Here is an 18542-nt window from a genome sequence, read left to right as displayed (position 1 = left end):
GCCTACTTGCGGAACGTTTCAGAGAACACCTCTGGGACACCCGGACCAACCAACCCAACCACCCCGTAACCCAATACTTCAACTCCCCCTCCCACTCCACCAAGGACATGCAGGTCCTTGGACTCCTCCATTGCCAGACCATGGCAACATGACGGTTGGAGGAAGAGCACCTCATCTTCCACCTGGGAACCCTCCAACCACAAGGGATGAACTCCGATTTCTCCAGCTTCCTCATTTCCCCTCCCCCACCTTGTCTCAGTCAAATCCCTCGAACTCAGCACCGCCTTCCTAACCTGCAATCTTCTTCCTGACCTCTCCGCCCCCACCCCACTCCGGCCTATCACCCTCTCCTTGACCTCCCTCCACCTGTCGCATTCCCAACGCCCCTCCCCCAAGTCCCTCCTCCCTACCTTTTTATCTTAGCCTGCTGGACACACTTTCCTCATTCCTGAAGAAGGGCTGATGCCCGAAATGTCGATTCTCCTGTTCCTTGGATGCTGCCTGACCTGCTGCGCTTTTCCAGCAACACATTTTCGACCCTGACATGTATCAAAAGATGATGTCAAAATGATTTCATAGTAACCTTGGAAGGTTAATTGAATATATGTACAAAGTTGCAGAGAATTGGGCCTATTTGAAGAATTCTTTCAAAGTGCTAGAATGGTGCGGTGGGTTGAATGGTCTGCACAATTTTATGTGATTTTGATTTTGGTTTTTAACTCCTGTAATGTGACATTAGCAATAATAAGATCAATACCAGCTTAAATTTTGTCAATGGTTTTGATTCAAATGAACATTTAACATTTATGGATGTCTGGAAATATGTCTCCATATATTTAAAGGTATCAAAGCTTTCAAATGCACTGTTTGTGATGCCACCTTTACTACCAATGGGAGCCTAACAAGGCACATGGTAATTCACACCAGTCTGAGACCATTTAAGTGCCCATTCTGCGATGACACTTTCCGAACATCACTTCACTGCAAGAGGCACATGAAGATTCATCAAGTAACGGTAGGAGTTGGAGGTATGGAGTGCTTTATCTGTAAACACTAAGTCATAGCCTGTATTTTATGTAAAGACAGGATGTACAATGAAACATTCATCATCTATACTCTTTTTATCCACACTCTTCATTTGAACCAGTAATATTCTGAAGGGACTTGACAGGGGAGATACTGAAAGAAAGTTTACTGCATGAATATCTTTGAATTCAGAGCCATAGTCTCAGAATAAGTTATCATTCCTTTAGAATGATGATCTGAAGAAATATATTCACTAAGAGGGTTATGAACCTACAATATTGTCTACTGCAGTGAAATACAGATCCTTAGTTATTACATAAATGAATGTCTGAGGTAGATGGATTTTTGGTGTCTGAGAATCCAGACTTATAAAGATCAAGCAGAAAAGTGAAGTTGAGTTTGAAAATCAGCCATGACCATTTTGAATGTGGAGCATGCTCAAGGGAACATATGGTCTCTGCTCCAATTTCTTCGTTGCCTCTCTTTAATTGCCCTCGAGAATATGAGACACCATTTTGAACTGATGCAATCCACTTGGGTAAAGGTACATCCACAGTGTTATTAGGAAGAGTTCCAGGGTTTTCAGCCAGCAATAGTGATGGGTAGCAAAAGATTCCAAGTTAAGCTGGTATGTGGATTGGAAGGAAAGTTGTAGATGGTGGTGTTCGTATGCACCAGATGCCCTTGTTCTCTAGGTCTGTGAAGTCATGGTTTTGGATGGTGCTGGCAAAACACCATCTTGGATTGTGTACACACTACTGCATCAATAGAGTGGAGAAAATAAGTACTTAAGGTAGTGGATGTAGGTTTGCTTGCTGAGCTGGAAGGTGTGTTTTCAAATATTTTGTCACCACACTAGCTAACATCTTCAGTGAGCCTCTGGATGAAGCACTGGTAGTGTAGCCTGCTTTCTATTTATATGTTTTGGTTTCATTGGGTTGATAATGTCATTTCCTGTGGCAATGTCATTTTCAACGGTGATGTCACTTCCCATTCTTTTTCTCGGGGTGGTAAATGGGATCCAAGTCAATGTGCTTGTTGATAGAGTTCCGGTTAGAATGCCGTGCTTCTAGGATTTCTTATGTGTGTCTCTGTTTAGCTTGTCCTAGGATGGATGTGTTGTCCCAGTTGAAGTGATGTCCTTCCTCATCTGTATGCAAAGATACTAGTGAGCGTGACGAAGCTGCATTAGAACATTATTTCAACACACCACCACACACTGCAGCTCAGAGGAACTACGCAGAGCAGAGGAAAATCACCTATACAGTGTATTCAAAAAGAACGGGTACCCAATGAACACAGTCCATTCTCAGTGACAAACCCAAACAAGCAGACAAAACACATCCAGAAACCCTAGCCACCAATATCAAAGACATCTCGGAAATGACTGCCAGACTACTTAGACCCCTTGGCATCATGGTAGCCTACAAACCCACCAACACACCAAAACAGCAGCTAATGAACTTGAAAGACCTTATACAGACAACAAGCAAAACTAATGTATTTTACAAAACACCTTGCAAGAACTGTAACAAAGACTGCATTGGACAAACAAGCAGAAAACTAGCCACCAGGATACATGAACATCAACTCGCCACAAAAATACATGACCTACTCTCATTATTATCCTTGCATACGGATGAGAAAGACACCACTTCGACTGGGACAACACATCCATCCTAGGACAAGCCAAACCGAGACATGCACAAGAATTCCGGGCAGCATGGCGTTCCAACTCTATCAACAAACACATTGACTTGGATCCCATTTACCACCCTCTGAGAAAAAGGATGAGAAATGACATCACCGTAGGAAAAGACGTCCCCACAACAAATGGCATCACCAACCCAAGGAAACATATAAATAGAAAGTGGCTACACCACCAGTGCTTCATCCGGCGGCTCACTGAAGTTGTTGACTAATATGGTGACAAAACGTCCGAAAACGAACCTTCCAGCTCAGTGAGCAAACCTACATCCAGAACCTCAATCTGAGCTACAAATCCTCTCAAAACTTGCTGATTTAAGGTAGTGGATTGGGTGCCACAAAAATTGCCTACTACGAAATATCTATGTTTGTGATTACTCACTTGTAAACTCATTAAAGTTCACAAAGCACCAACTTACTCTTCCCACTTTAATTACTGTTACAACTAACCTAATTACACTGTTTATTCATCCACGTGGTTTAATATTGGCTCAGAATTGTTACTTTGCTTTATTGTAGCCATGCAAGCATTTTTCCTGCTTCCAAATTGGATTGTAGGAACTAAATGAGAGTTGCAGCAACATGATAATTAATGGAGTTTTGGATTTTTTGAACAATGGTTGATAAAGAATAGAAAAGAAATGTAAAAATGGATAACAGCACCTTGCGTTAGGTGCCATTTTTAGTTTAAGATTGCTTTAAAGAACATTTGATGCTATGATTATCACAGTAATAAAGATTATGTTGATTAGCTTTATTACTGTAAAAATATATATCTGGCCTTTTATGCTTGAACTGGAAAGCAGCCAATTTGTTAGACCCACCATTCGTTGAGTCTGTCTGCTGTCTATACTTTAACTGGTTTTTATCGTTGGTAATGAGGTTGAAATCTCTTTAATCTGTGATATAAGAACTTTTTTTCTCCTTGTCTCATTCATCTAGATGAAGATGATGAAAATCTAGAAAGGCCTGTTGTGCGAAGGTCACGGATTGGAATCATCACATTTACAGATGAGGAGACAGCGGAATTAGCCAAAACTGAAACACGATTAGATGCCACTGTTTCGGAAAAAGTATTAGTCCAATCAGCAGCAGAGAAAGATCGAGTCAGTGAAATCAAGGATAAGAGTACAGAGGTGGAAGAAGAGCCTAAACATGCAAATCAATGCACATTTTGCACAAAGAGTTTCAAAAAGCCTAGTGACTTAGTTAGGTGAGAATTGACTTTATTTTGTTTAAGTTTCTATTTTATTACATCATCTTTCAGTATATATTTGTCTCCTTCCCTCTTCTCCTTTTGCTGTTGCACTTTGCTGTGCAATAATGCACCTAAGCATCCAGTTGACTCCATTATAAATCTTGACTTTTAATTTGAAGAATTGTAGACTTTCCTGTCTCTCTCATAGTTTAATCCCCACTACAGGATTGGAACATATATTCTAGGCCGACTCACTCATTTCATATCTGATAGTTCCAATGGTTCAGGTGGAAGGTGAAGATCCAATGATCAATTCAAGGAGAGTGAGGAACTCTTCTAAGATCCCAGTTAATGTTTGTTTTAGAACTGATGCTGTTAAAAACAGATTTGTTTCTTTGCTCTGCGACAAGATTTAGTCATTTTGAAAATGGCAGCTACATTTGCTTACATCGCACTAGTTCAAGCTAATTTGTTATATGCAAGCTTCTCTGGGGACTTCGGATTATGCATAAACCTAGATGTCTCTTCTTTATGTTCATGTCCTGCAACATCTTAACTTAAGCCTGACTGTTCCAGAGAAGAGGTGGGCAGCAAGTGAGGGAGGGATAATTTAAAGATGTTGACCTGCATTATTGCCAGCTTTTATCCTTATACTCTGTTAAGGGAGTCAACTACCTGTTCACCTGCTCAAAGCAATAGAGCACAGCAGTGGGGGAATAATAAAATTAGCGCTGATTTGAATCTTGACCATACAGATTGAATTGAATTCTAGTTACTTATTTATATGGTGGTGTAGCTCAACATAACATGAGTTTGCAAAATCCTACTCTAGTTCTTGGTACTTAAAACCCATGATATGAAATTGATTGTTATGAGACAACATTTGGAATAAATCCTAGTTTAGTTTGTTCATGAGAGGTGGATGTAGCTGACAATGTCGCAAGTGGTTTTTTTTCCATCCCTTCCCTGGTTGCCTTTAAGGGATGGCGATGAACTGTTTTTGAATAGATAGACTCTTGAAAGTGAAACAAAAGTCACCATAGTCCCAGAGAACCGTAGACACTCTCATTACAAAGAGAGCACTTGTGGTGATTTTAATTTGAAGGTCACTATGCCTCAGGTGAAGGATGAGGTTGAGAAAGCAGCGCCTTCATGGTATCGTGAGCCAGCATTGGACTCACTCTGCATTGCAGGCCAGCCATACAGTTAATTGAACTAACTGACCCCCTAAATGGACTGTTATCGTGCAGCTGACTGTTCTGAGGAGTGATTTTTGCTTCAACTAAGTGCCAAAGTGCAAAGCACTCCATTCCGAAGTGTTATTAGGTTTGATTGAGGTAAACACAAAACCCATCCAAAAAAAAGGGGAAAAATGACTTAAAGATAAACTTACAATACCTTTTAAATAATGTTCTCTAACTACCACTAGGAATTACTTTTGTGATTTTGAAGTTTGCATACATTCCCAAATAATGTTTAACACAACTTTAAAAAAAGTTCGATCGATGGTATATTGAGGTGAATGCTCATCTCTGCATCCCCTTTTAAAGAATTAAGAGAAATTTTCAGCTGACAAACTGATACTGAAACAAAGGCTGAACAGTACTCCAATGCCAGGAAGAGTTTTGTTTTAAAATTAAGTATTTGAGAGATTAATTCAAAGTAATTATGGAAAATAACGGACAAGAAATTTACATTCTTGCTCTCTTTTCTCCTTTTTTTTTTGTTTTTCTAGTTATAATGTTCACTTGTCTTTTCTGGATTCTATACCTATCAAGAGAAGAAAGATATTTCTTAATTCCCATCTTTAACCTTTTTTCCCCTTTTGTTTTGTTCAGATTCGAGAGCATTTGCCAAAAAGTTGTAATGTCAAACTAGCAATCTCTCTGATACCCAAAAATAATATTTTGGAAACTCTCCTTCTATCCATCAATATTTAAACTGCCTTTATTGCTAAGACTATGCTCCAGTGGAATGGAGAGAATGTTAATTGTATAGGTGCCAGCCTGTTTAATTGGCTTGAAATTTGAAACAAATTGTTGATAAAATATTTACTTAAATCCTAGAATCCCTACAGTGTGGAAACAGGCCCTTTGGCCCAACAAGTCCACACCGACCCTCCTAAGAGTAACCCACCCAGACCTATTCCCCTACCCTATTACTCTACATTTACCCTGACTAATGCACCTAACCTACACATCCCTGAACATTATGAGTAATTTAGCATGGCCAATTCACCTAATCTACACATCTTTGGATTGTGGGAGGAAACTGGAGCACCCGGAGGAAACCCACGCAGATACGGGGAGAATGTAACAGTTGTCCGAGGGAGGAATCGAACCCGGGTCCCTGGCGCTGTGAGGCAGCATTGCTAGCCACTGTGCTGCCCCCTAATATTTTAAAAATCATATGCCTTTTTAATTTATATTTGGTGAAGACAAGTTAATATTATGACATTAATTCTCCATCATGTCTTCAAATGAACAAATTAATCTTTAGTGATTAATATACCCAATTACCTCTGTTTCTTAGACCCAGTAAAATGATTGTAATTATAATCATTTCTAGTTTACAAAGAAATTGAATAATGAGCTAACTCAGAGGAGAAAGAATATTTTCTTCTGCAAATTGACCAATAAACTAAGTTCTGTGGTAATTCCTCTGATCTTTGTAAATAAGACTAACTTATTTGTGTTTTTCTAAAAGAAATTGGAATATTCTGTTTTTTAATCGCTCTGTGTAGATATGTTATGATATAACTCCAGAATAGATGGTACTTGAACCCAGGCCTTCCTGATTCAGAGGTAGGGACACTACCAGTGTGTCACAACTCCCAACCTTAAATAGCACTATGCTTTTTTGTCTGCCTGCTGGAAAATAATTTGGAGAAATCCAGTACCTATTTGACTTGGGTCCAATTATCCTCATCACCCATTTCACAGGTCTTTACAAACCCCCAATTTTTTAAAAATAAAAGCCTCAGCGAATCATAGAATTCTTGCTTAATTTATCTCTTTCTTTATATTGTTTCTAAGGGGTCTGAAACAAATGTCGGCTAAAACTTGGACATCAAGGATTACCTATTTGGGCAACAACTTTAAAGTATAACGTCTAATGGCACAAAAGGAGCCCATTCAGTCTATTATGCATGTGCTAGCTCATTTGAAGAAGCTAATTAATTACTTCCCCAACCTTCCTAAAGGCTTTCTTTCCCATAGTCCTACAATTATTTATCTTACCGCCGTCCCTCAAATCGGCCTAAATAAAGATGGCTTGAAGCCATTTTAGCTGTGATGTGTGCCTATAGATTATGGATTTAAATCTCAGACATACATAGGGAAAGAATTGGCTGCAGTTACAGCTGAGTATTTGTAGTGGTGCACAACACAAACTTGTTCCAATTTGATGCTAATTGTCAGTTGCATTCAAAATAGTGCCCTCACATCCTGATCTAATTTCTCTGAAAGTTAACATTTTCATGAAACGTTATTGTTCGCTAGGCATCAATATGAATGCACACTGACTGTTCTGACTTGTGCACAGTATTTTTAAAAATTTATAGCTTGTTATCCCATTTCACATTGCTCCCTTTTCTGAAATATATTTCTCCTTATTCATTTATGTTCTTTTTTTAAACTTTCCTTTTATGATTTCTGACTTCCTTTTTACCTTTGGTAACTTTACTGCATCTTTTACCCATGTGTTCTGTTTTCTGTGCCTTGCTCTTTTATTGTGTTTCTAAAGCCATGTGATATGCAGCATGATCAGAATTGCTACTGACAGCATTGTAATTTGACTTCTGAGGTTAAAAATCTCTTGCTTTTTCTGGAGTCATGTAGCAACAGTCCAAAATATCTTACCCAGGCTTCTCCTTTTGTCATCATAACTCCAGGTGTGTCTGCCATATACTCCTATTATTTTTATAGTTTTTTTGTAGGTTTGTCATATAACTTCATGTCATTGGAAAACTTAATGTCATTAGATTGCAGGTTTTTTTTTCAAAAGTTAGCTTTCTTCCTAAAACTTGAACTATTTGCAATTTATTGTTTAAACTGAGGTGGTAAAATGTACCTTTTCATCCTACATAGACATATACGAATTCATACTGGAGAGAAGCCATTTAAGTGTGATGAATGTGGGAAGAGTTTTACAGTCAAGTCTACACTGGACTGTCATTTAAAAACCCACACAGGTTGGTGATGGCATTTTAAAAATTAAGTTTTTGAACATCGAGAGGAGAATGAGAGCTATTCCCAATGATGGAAACCATGAAACAAGGTGACAATTTACCATAAATGAAAAGAAAAAAATGGAAGTTGGAAAATATCAGCAGGTTAAGCAAATTCTGTAGACAGAACCTGAAGTAATGTTTCAGATTGATGTTTTATTGTGAGGACTGAAGAGGAATAGAAATGCAATTTTTCTTAAATTAGTGGAAAGTTAGGGAGCAAGAAGACCAAAGGATAAAAATAGGATGAAAGGCAGAGATTAACAAAAACCGATGCAGCAACCAAAAAATGTAGTAATAAACATAGTGAAGAATCAAAGGGTGTGTCCAAAGATAAATTGCTGGAGAAATTCAGCTGGTCTGGCAGCATCTGTGGTGAGAAAGCAGAGTTAACGTTTCGAGTCCACTGACCTTTCAGGCTTTTGAAGGTCTGAAGAAGGGTCATTGGACTCAGAAGGTTAACTCTTATTTTCTCTCCATAGATGTGGCCAGACATGTTGCGTTTCTTCAGCAATTTCTGCTTCTCTTTCAGATTTCCAGTTTCTGCAGTTCTTTGCTTTATTTATTAAAAGATGCCTCCAAATGAGGTATGAATTACTACATAGCCATCTGAATACATGAACAGAGAAGAAAAGAAACAAACAAAGATGTATCCAGCAAGACAAAAAAAAGATAAAGGTGAAATAAAAAGGAGTGAGAGTTTATGATGTAATGATTTTGAACTCTCTGGACTCCACATGCCCATATCTTGCTGATTGCTTTAATTTATTTTTGATTTTGCTCATTTGTTTTTGACTGACACAGCTGTCCCAAGCATATACCTCAACATGCCTTAATTTAATTCCCATTTAAACTAAATCTGATTTGCAAATTTCCCCAAGAAAAATATACATTTTCTCTATCCTTCAAAAGGCACCTACAAAACCCATTCAAGCTGGAGATTAATTGATAATTATAAGACTTGCTTTGTTGGGAAAGACTGCTAAAAGGGATGGAGCATTGGCAGGATAAGTGGAAGTATGATATTGATAGGCCACATTAACATAAATGTAAGATTGCGTCAAAAAGTAAATTGCAAGTTTGGTTCCTGCACCACAATACCGGGTGATCAATTTAAGTACCCCAACCCCACAGTGATTTTTATTTTTTAAGAAAGGTTCTGCTTTTTCTACACTCACTTCCAAATTTCTACAAGATCCAGAAACGTGCAGCAGCTATTTTTCTCCCCTCCCACTTTTCATCTTTCTGAATATCAACCTGGAATTCTACAATGTCCTAGCTGGCCTGAAGGAAATGTATTGGCATACAGCCTGCAGGAGGATCAGCCCTTATAGATTCAAAGCTCATTAAATGTACCTTCAGTTGTAAATATCTTGTTTATGTAGGGTTCTGACGCCTTTTGGTGCACCAATAAAATAACTTGGCATTCAGTTGGCACCTATGCTGTTATTGATACTATGTAGATGTGAGAATTTGATTATTTTTTGATTTATAATTATATAATTCAAGAACTTGCACCTGAAATGTATCAGAAAAAGGTATCTGATGCAAGGGTTAATTCACCAGTAAATCAGTAAAGTTCAAACAGGCTAGAAATGGGCAGATTCAAACCTGCCACAGCTCAAAAGCTTCTCTTGGAACCTGAGCTCTAGACAATGTCATACCTTTATATCACTGAGGCAGTAGAGACTGGCAGAATGCACTAATTAATTTTGGCCTACACGGGAATGCACTGAGAACAGCCTCACTAAAGCTGGCAATATCCTTTGTAGAGAAGTATTCATTAGATGAGATGGCATGGAAGAGAGGAGAAACGATTATACTAAGTAATTCTGCATTTTTCTTAAACCCTCTCAAATCTGAATCATTCATGACAGTGCTGCATCATTTGTGAAGTTAACAGGGAAGTTAATAACAAATTAGAAAATTCAGCATGCCTCCCATTACAAGGTTATTCAAAAAAAATCTTTGGCAGTGATCTTTAAATATTTGGGTGTCTCTATCAGTTTTTGATTCATGTGTGCATATGTTTCTGCTCTTAATGACTTGGAAAATTTACTTTTTTGAAATTCAGGTCAGAAGCACTTCAAATGCCACGTATGCAGCTCTCCATTCTCGACAAAAGGTAGCCTAAAAGTTCATATGCGACTGCACACAGGAGCAAAGCCTTTTAAATGCCCACATTGTGATGTGCGTTTCCGAACTTCAGGGCATAGAAAGAGTCACATACAATCTCACTTTAAGCCCACGCCACTGCCAAAGAAAATTCGGAAGCCTGCGACACGTCAAACAACAGAAAGCTTACAGCCGGTAAACTTGCTGACTACTGCAAATGTTTACATCACGAACAATGGAGTTCTTACCAGCCAGTTTGATCAGAACCTTCTCCAACAGGGATTAGTTGGTCAAGCTATTCTTCCTGTTTCGGTGTCAGGTAATGTTTTTAATGATTAATTATTTCAATATTTAACTTTTTTTTTAATTACCACACTGAAAAACTGTTATGGACTAGGCCAGACCACTCAAATCATTCTTAAGCAGCACCCCAGACCATAACTTTGCAATTTGTTTCAGTAAGTGTACAGTGAAAATTACCCGGATTAAGTTAGCGAGGTTGACTACCAGGTTTAAAACGGACAAAACAAAGTTATTCACAAAATTACACAATGAAACATAAAGAACAGAATAAAGAACCCCGACAGAACTCAGTCTATCCAAACTAGACTTAAGTGTGATGTTCCGAATATACACAACAGTCCCAATAAGCAAATTCCCTTTAAAACACAGTACGGAAAAGGGTCAGATGCTTACAGGTTGAAATTAGAAGAGCAGAGAGAGAGAGTTTGTATCCACACAGCTCACTGTTGAACTCCCAACCAGTTCTGGACTGAACTAAACAGGTCAGCTGGAGAGCTGACCACTTAACCTTTCATTCTACAGGTCACTTCTCAAACATGACCAATTTGGCCTGAAGTCTCATCTGTTCACGTATAAACAAAATGCCTCTCAACATCCTTTTCATCTGTGTACCAAACCAGTCTGATCGGAGCCCAACTGGTTTATTACCCCTCTGAAAAAAGATCAAGGACAGAGTATTCTTGAGCCAAGAAACAGCATTTACTAAAAAAAAGGACTAGCTTTGAGATACGTCTCTCCCTTAAAAAGGTATGAACCATCAATACCAAAAGATGACTTCATTTTTAACCCTTTTCAAAACCCAATTAGTAGTCTAAACACACATATATACTATACTAACTATAAACATGCACAACCACGTGCAAATTCAGGCCGCTGTACACCCACCACCGAATGTCTCTGTATCTCATATGAGCCTTGATAATGCATCAGCGATCACGTTTTCACAACCTGCCACATGCACAATTGTCAAACTGAATGGCTGCAACAACAAATTCCATCTAAACAGGCTAGCATTTTTGTCCTTAAATTTTTCCACAAATGTCAATGGGTTATGATCAGTGTATACGATTGTCTCAGATGCATTGCTGGTAATATAATCATTGAAATGTTGTAATACCAATACCAAGCTTAAAGTCTCTTTCAACACCATTGAATATTTCTGTTGATGAATGTTCAACTTCCTGGAAAAATACCCGATGGGTCTTTCTGTTCCAGTGTCATTCTCCTGCAGGAGTACTGCACCGACACCCACATCACTGGCAACAATAGCCACCTTGAAAGGCTTTGTGTAATCCGTTGTGGCTAATACTGGGGCAATGGTTAACACAGTTTTTAGTCTGTGAAATGTTTTTTGACAGTCCGCTGTCCACTGAAACTACTTGTCCTTTTTTAACAATTCAGTGAGTGGAGCAGCCATACTGCTAAAGTATGGCACAAACGTTTGGTAACATCCACTCAATCCCAGGAACTGTATTACTGCTTTTTTCGTCGACGGTGTGGGACATTCCCCTATTGATTACATTTTTGCATCTCGTGGGGCCATTTGACCATGTCCAATAACATGGCCCAGGAAGGTGACTTGGGCTTTGGCGAATTCACTTTTAGCTAGAATTACCACCAAGCCTGCCTTCTGAAGTCGATCGGACAAGTCCGATAAATGCTGTAAATGTTCCTTCCATGAGTGAGTAAAGACTACCAGGTCATCAATATACACTATACAGTTGGGTAATCAGGCAATGACCTCATTAGTCAGTCTCTGAAATATGACTGGAGTGTTTTTCATACCAAATGGCATGACTTTGAACTGATCTAGTCCATTTGGCGTTACGAAAGCTGAAATCGTTTTTGCTCTTTCTGACAGCGGTACTTGCCAGTAGCCTCTGAGCAAGTCCAACTTAGAAATGTAAGTTGCTTGTCCCACTTTTTCATCACAGTCCTGCAACTGTGGAATTGGATATGCATTAATCTTTGTAACAGTGTTGACTTTGTGATAGTCCATACGTAACCGTTGGTTACCATCTGGCTTTGGTACCATGACTGTGGGTGAGCTCCAGTCACTAACTTACTTCAGTTATGCTATCTTGGAGCATGCGCTCTATCTCCTTTTGAACTTATGCCAACTTTAGAAGGTTATGCCTATAAGGATGTTGCTTAATTGGAACAGCATCTCCTGTCTCGACATCATGCGCAATTAGGTTAGTACTTCCCAGTTTATTTCTGCATATCTCGCCATGTGATAGTAATAGCTCTTTCAGGTCATTTCGATTTTCTTGTGGAAGGTAACTCAATAATTTATCTCAATTTTTGACAACTTCCTCATTGTTCAATTTGATTTGAGCAATGTCCTAATCAGAATCCTCTGAACTTGGGTCTTCCTTCTGTGCTGTAATCATTAACACCTTCTCCTCTTGCTTTCCTTCCCTATGAAAATACCTGTTGAGCATATTCACATGACACACTCAGAGATTTCTTCCTGTCTGGAGTCCTTATCAAGTAGCTCACCTCACTGAATTTTCTCTCGATTTGATAAGGCCCTCTAAATCTGGCTTTTAAAGGCTCACCTGTCACTGGAAGTAACACCAACACTTTATCACCATTTGCAAAATTGTGAATTTGTGATTTATTATCCGCTTCCTGTTTCATTGTATACTGTGATACTTTTAAAAGCTGTCTAGCCAACTCTACAGCTCTATTTAATCATTCTCTAAAATTGGACACATAGTCCAAATGGGTGGTCTCTGAATTCAGATTTATTAATTTCTCCTTAATCAATTTTAACGGCCCTCTTACTTCATGCCCAAAAATTAACTGAAATGGACTGAATTTGTTCGATTCATTCGGTGCATCTCTGATCGCAAAAAGTACAATTGGAACTCCCTTATCCCAATCATCTGGATAATCCTGAAAGATGCCGTTCAACTCATCAGGTCTGCCAAACCCACTGAGGAGCATCCGACCTAGACTCAAGACCACATCCTACCCCTGTAACCCTGCATTTACTATGACTAACCCACCTAGCCTGCACATCCCTGGACACTGGTAATGTGGCATGGCCATTCCACCTAATCTGCATGTCTTTTGGAATGTGGAAGGAAACTGGAGCATACTGCAGAAGCCCATGGCAACAGGTAGGAAGTGCAAACTCCACACAGACATTCACCCAAGGCTGGAATCAAATCTGGGTCCCTGGCACCGTGAGTCAGCAGAGCTAACTCACTGAGTCACTATACTGCCCACAGTGCAGCAAGTAACATATCTCCTGACTCCCCAAAGCCTGTTCACCATTGTCAAGACGCCAGTCAAATGTGAAGGAATACTGTCCACTTGCCCTCAATGATTGCAGCTCTGACAACACTACAAAAGCTTGAAACTATAGAGGACAAAGCAGCCTATCTGAATGCATCCCATCCACAAACATTCAGTCCCTACACCATCAATGCTTAGTAGCAGCAGTGAGTGCCATCTCCAAGATGCACTGCAGGAATTCAGCAAAGCTGCTTCGATTCCTGATGAAGGGCTTCTGTCCGAACCGTTGATTCTCCTGCTCCTTGGGTGCTGCCTGACCTGCTGTGCTTTTCCAGCCCCACACTCTCGACTCTGATCTCCAGTATCTGCAGTCCTCAGTTTCTTCTTAGATAATATAATCCAAACCCGCAATCACTAACATCTAGAAGGACAGGGATAACAGAGACATGGGAACACCACCAATTATAAGTTCCAAGTCACTCATCATTCAGACTTGCATATATATTTCTGTTCTTCAATATCACTGGGTCAAAATCCTGAAGCTCCCTCCTTATGGCATTGTGTATGTATCTATATCAAATGGACTGCAGCTGCTCGAGAAGCTCACAACTACCTTCTCAAGGGCAATTAGGGATGGGCACTAAATGCTGCCCAGTCAGCAATGACCACATCCCGTGAATGAACAAAAGAAATTTTAAAAAAAACACAGGAAAATACCCTCTCATCCATAAAGCCCATCCTGCTCAATTGTGCTGCCTTGTGCATCACATTTGTAATCCCCAACCTAACCAAAAACTAGGTATTCTGTAATCAAGATGAATTAACGATCTCATCGGAGGTGAATAAGCATTTTATTTATTTAATAAAGTCGATCCATGCATTGATTTTGATGCCAAATGATTCGCAGAAAAAGACTGCCATCTTCATAATCATTAATTTCCTCCTTTATTAAAGGAACAGTGATGTCATAATGCTTGTCCATCTTTACCGATCAGCAATATATTAAACTTCAATTTTCCATAAAATTTGGACAGAGTTGTTGCCATATCTAGCAGAACTAAATCAGCTCAAATTCATCATTTTATACTTTGAGTAAATCTTTTTATGGGCAGAGTTTGCATAAATGCTTCCACCTTTTTACAGTATTTGTTTCTTATTATTGAAAGATCGTCTTAATGCATCATTTGCAATGTACAAATAATGTATCTGCTGAACTTTGCTTCTAAGCTGATAAGTATATGATACCAAATTTGACCCTTATCAAATCCTGTGTGTTTATATCCGTGTAATTGAAAAAGCTAGTCTGGCACCAACAGGAACTATAAATATGTTTTTTGCTAAAGCAAGTTTAACCCACCTCAGAGATAAGAATAAATATGAATGCTTGATACATCAGTAGCAAAAAATACTTCATCTTGCCGTTGTTATTTTGTTCAGAGTAAGACAGTTATTAACATAATTACAAAAAGAATACCAATAGCAATGATTCAGTAACACTAGTTGATTCAGTGTAATTGATTTCAGAATACAAAATCATAGGTTTCAATTGAGCATTTCAGGACAGTAAAATTCAGTTTCAAAGATTATGGTACATCTTAGGAAAGTTAAGCTCTTGATGTGTATGTGTGTCGGGGGGGAGAGGGTGTTGGCATGAAAAGGTGCATGTGTGGACAGTAGCATTAAGTGGTTTATTTCATTGGAGTTAATGAAGCATCAGGATTCGATGCTTGGGCAGCTGTAAACTCAGAGAATATTTGAAATCAAGTTTTTTAATTCTGATAACTCAGGTCTATTTTCAGTGTTCTGTTGGAGAATCATTGGGCTTGAAACATTAACTCTACCTTCTTCCCAGAGAGATTGCCAGACCTGCTGAGTTGCATCAGCAATTTCTGTTTCTGTTTCAAATTTCCAACATCCACAGTTCTGTGTTCTATTTTCAAGCTAATTTTGATAGTCAAAATCTCCTAATGTATGTTTATTTCACTTAAACCTTCTGCGATCGCAGTAAGACCTTTAGTTTTGTACCTGTCCTTAAGCTTTTAGTGATGTGTGTGCATTGATATCCAAATCTTTTGGCTCCTCTACAGACTTTTGTCTCTCCCCATTTAAAAAGAACAGTGTAATTTGTCTTCCTATGATCCAGTAGTGCCTATTAATCCTTTTCCGTTCTGAAGAACAGTCATTGGACCCAAAACTTGAACTCTGCCTCCTTTCCACAGTTGCTGCCAGACCTTGAGGTTTTCCAGCAATGTCTGATTTTCTTGTTATTAATCCTTTTAATCTCTAAACTAGTTTCACAACTTTTTACCAAGCACCAACTCTGGTGTGTTTGAGGTCTGTTAATTGCAGAAAATATTTAATCATATTTTAATGTATATTCATTACAGTGTGTGCCATTTTCCTCACAAAATAAATTGTTTAATTTATTCGGCAGCTGGAGGTGATTTGACATTGTCACTTACAGATGCTGGCTTTGCCACTCTCGAAGGAATACAGCTACAACTTGCTTCTGCTAACTTGGTTGGGCAGAATGTCCAGATCTCTGGAATTGACCCCAGCAATATAAACAACATCACACTACAGGTATGAAGTGTGGCATTACTGTTGCTATAATGAACTTCAATAACATTGTTTTTCGTTACTGGGCTTCCATTAGCATGAGTTTACCCAACTGGCACAGTCAGGTTTTATTACTAAGAAGCATTGGTTTAAATATTGGAATCTTTCATTTGCATGCTTGTGAATATGTCACAAGCAGAGGTGCGTTGAAACTTTACAGCAGTGGAGGGAATAGTCTTCCAACCCTCGTGCAATCTGATAGATTTATGATACTGAGTACTTAAAGATGGTACTACACTCAGTGTCACAGTGGCCCATGATTAAGTCCTTTATAAGGGCACAGGAGAATGGATCCGAGTTACAAAGTATCGGTAGAGAAGCAATGCTGGTTGTGACTTGTGTGGTTTGATTGTAGAACTGGGAGAAGCATTAACCACAATGTGCAACCACCAATCCCCCACCTCCCGACCCTCAACCCATCCACTCAATGTTAAGTTTTTTTTTAAAATATTGACTTTGTTGCTTGTTGCCTGAAGTGGTCCCTTTTAAGGCTGCATGTAAATCTGATTACTGAACACCAGCTCCAGTCAGTGTAGTATTCTCATGAGAGTCTCAGATAAAAGTTAAATCCTTCATTTGTATGTGCAGAGGGGACAGTGTTTCAGATATGAACTTGGAGGACAAAGTTTTTATTATCTCTGGCAGTATTGTAATCATCTCACTAATGGCTCATATTGAGTGCATCATTGATGCCTGCAAGTCATGTCTGAGGCTTAATTACCTGCAAATAGTATAGCACTATTGAAGTTACTGGCCAAGATACTTTGAGATAATTTCAATACTTCACTATCAAGATTCAACATGCAGTTGGTAAAAATCGCAAGGTAGAGGAGCAATAAAAAGTAAAATTTGACACCCACATTCTACCCTTTATTAACTTTAAATTATACAAATTTTTGTCGTCTGTAAGGACAGCAAATTCAGCTCCCCCACCCCATGCTCACTAATCCTTGATGGTCCTTGGTCAAGCAACATCTCCGTTTGAAACACTTATAGTTGTTTTCAAGTCCCTGTATTGGCTCACCTCTCTATTTCCCTCTAATCTCCAGAAGCATAACCTTCCAGGATAACTACTCATCTAATTTTGTGTTCTTGTACTTGCTTGATTTTAATTTGTGCCAGTACCATGAGGTAATGATGCTCATTTAATGTGCAAGTGCAAGCAAGATCGGGCGATTGGTTTCCTTCTGTATTGTAACCACTTGTGTGATTTTGTGGTGGTTATTCTTTCAGCTGCCTGGGCCCAAAGTTCTGAAATTCCTTTACTAAATTTCCTCACCTCGCTAACACTCTTAGGTTTTAAGAAGTACCTTAAAGGGACAATCTCCAAACAAGCTTTTGATCATTTTACTTCCTATCCCATGTAGCTTGGTGTCAAAGTTTGCTTATTAATGCTTCTCTACTTTGTCTATATTAAAGGCACTTTAGGTTAAGTAGACGATGCTATTGTTAAGAACAAATTCCAAAGAAGATTAAAAGCAGTCAGCATGGCTTTATGAGGGACAGGTCATGCCTCACAAATCTTATTGAGTTCTTTGAGGAGGTGTCAAGACTGGTCGACGGTCGAGTAGTGGATGTGGTGTATATGGATTTCAGCAAGGCATTTGATAGGGTTCCCCATGGTAGGCTCATTCATAATGTCAGGAAGTATGGGATAGAGGGAGATTTGGCTCTCTGGATTCAGAGTTGACTGGCTGACAGAAGGCAGAGAGTGGTTGGAGATGGAAAGTATTCTGCCTAGAAGACAGTGTTGAGTGGCGTCCCGCAGGGCTCTGTTCTTGGGCTTCTGTTCTTTGTAGTTTTCATAAATGACTTGGATGAGGAGGTTGAGGGGTGGGTTAGTAAATTTGCAGGTGACACAAAGGTTGGAGGTGTCGTCGATAGTATAGAGGGCTACTGCAGGTTGCAGCGCGACATTGACAGGATGCAGAGCTGGGCTGAGAAATGGCAGATGGAATTCAACCTGGATAAATGTGAAGTATTGATAAATGCGAAGTGATGCATTTTGGAAGGTCGAACTTGAATACTGAATATAGGATTAAAGACAGGATTTTTGGCAGTGTGGAGGAACAGAGGGGTCTGGGTGTGCAAGTACATAGA

The 18542-nt window shown here is 39.1% G+C and overlaps 1 protein-coding gene across 3 annotated transcripts in view; it reads left to right on the top strand.

Annotated features, from left to right (window-relative positions):
* LOC140477272 (zinc finger protein 236-like) overlaps window positions 1-18542 on the top strand; it is a 167465-nt gene that overhangs the window by 102476 nt on the left and 46447 nt on the right. For all 3 annotated transcript variants that reach the window (XR_011960694.1, XM_072570867.1, XM_072570868.1), the window contains exons 19-23: window positions 843-1028; window positions 3676-3946; window positions 8020-8123; window positions 10234-10593; window positions 16258-16406. Coding sequence is in view for 2 of the 3 variants with exons in the window: in XM_072570867.1 (XP_072426968.1) it covers window positions 843-1028; window positions 3676-3946; window positions 8020-8123; window positions 10234-10593; window positions 16258-16406 (1070 nt within the window). In the remaining variant the exon portion in view is untranslated. The remainder of the gene's footprint in view (window positions 1-842; window positions 1029-3675; window positions 3947-8019; window positions 8124-10233; window positions 10594-16257; window positions 16407-18542) is intronic.

The sequence above is a fragment of the Chiloscyllium punctatum genome, chromosome 5, assembly GCF_047496795.1.
Source record: "Chiloscyllium punctatum isolate Juve2018m chromosome 5, sChiPun1.3, whole genome shotgun sequence".
NCBI lineage: Eukaryota > Metazoa > Chordata > Chondrichthyes > Orectolobiformes > Hemiscylliidae > Chiloscyllium > Chiloscyllium punctatum.
This window is presented reverse-complemented; position numbering and strand designations above follow the sequence as displayed.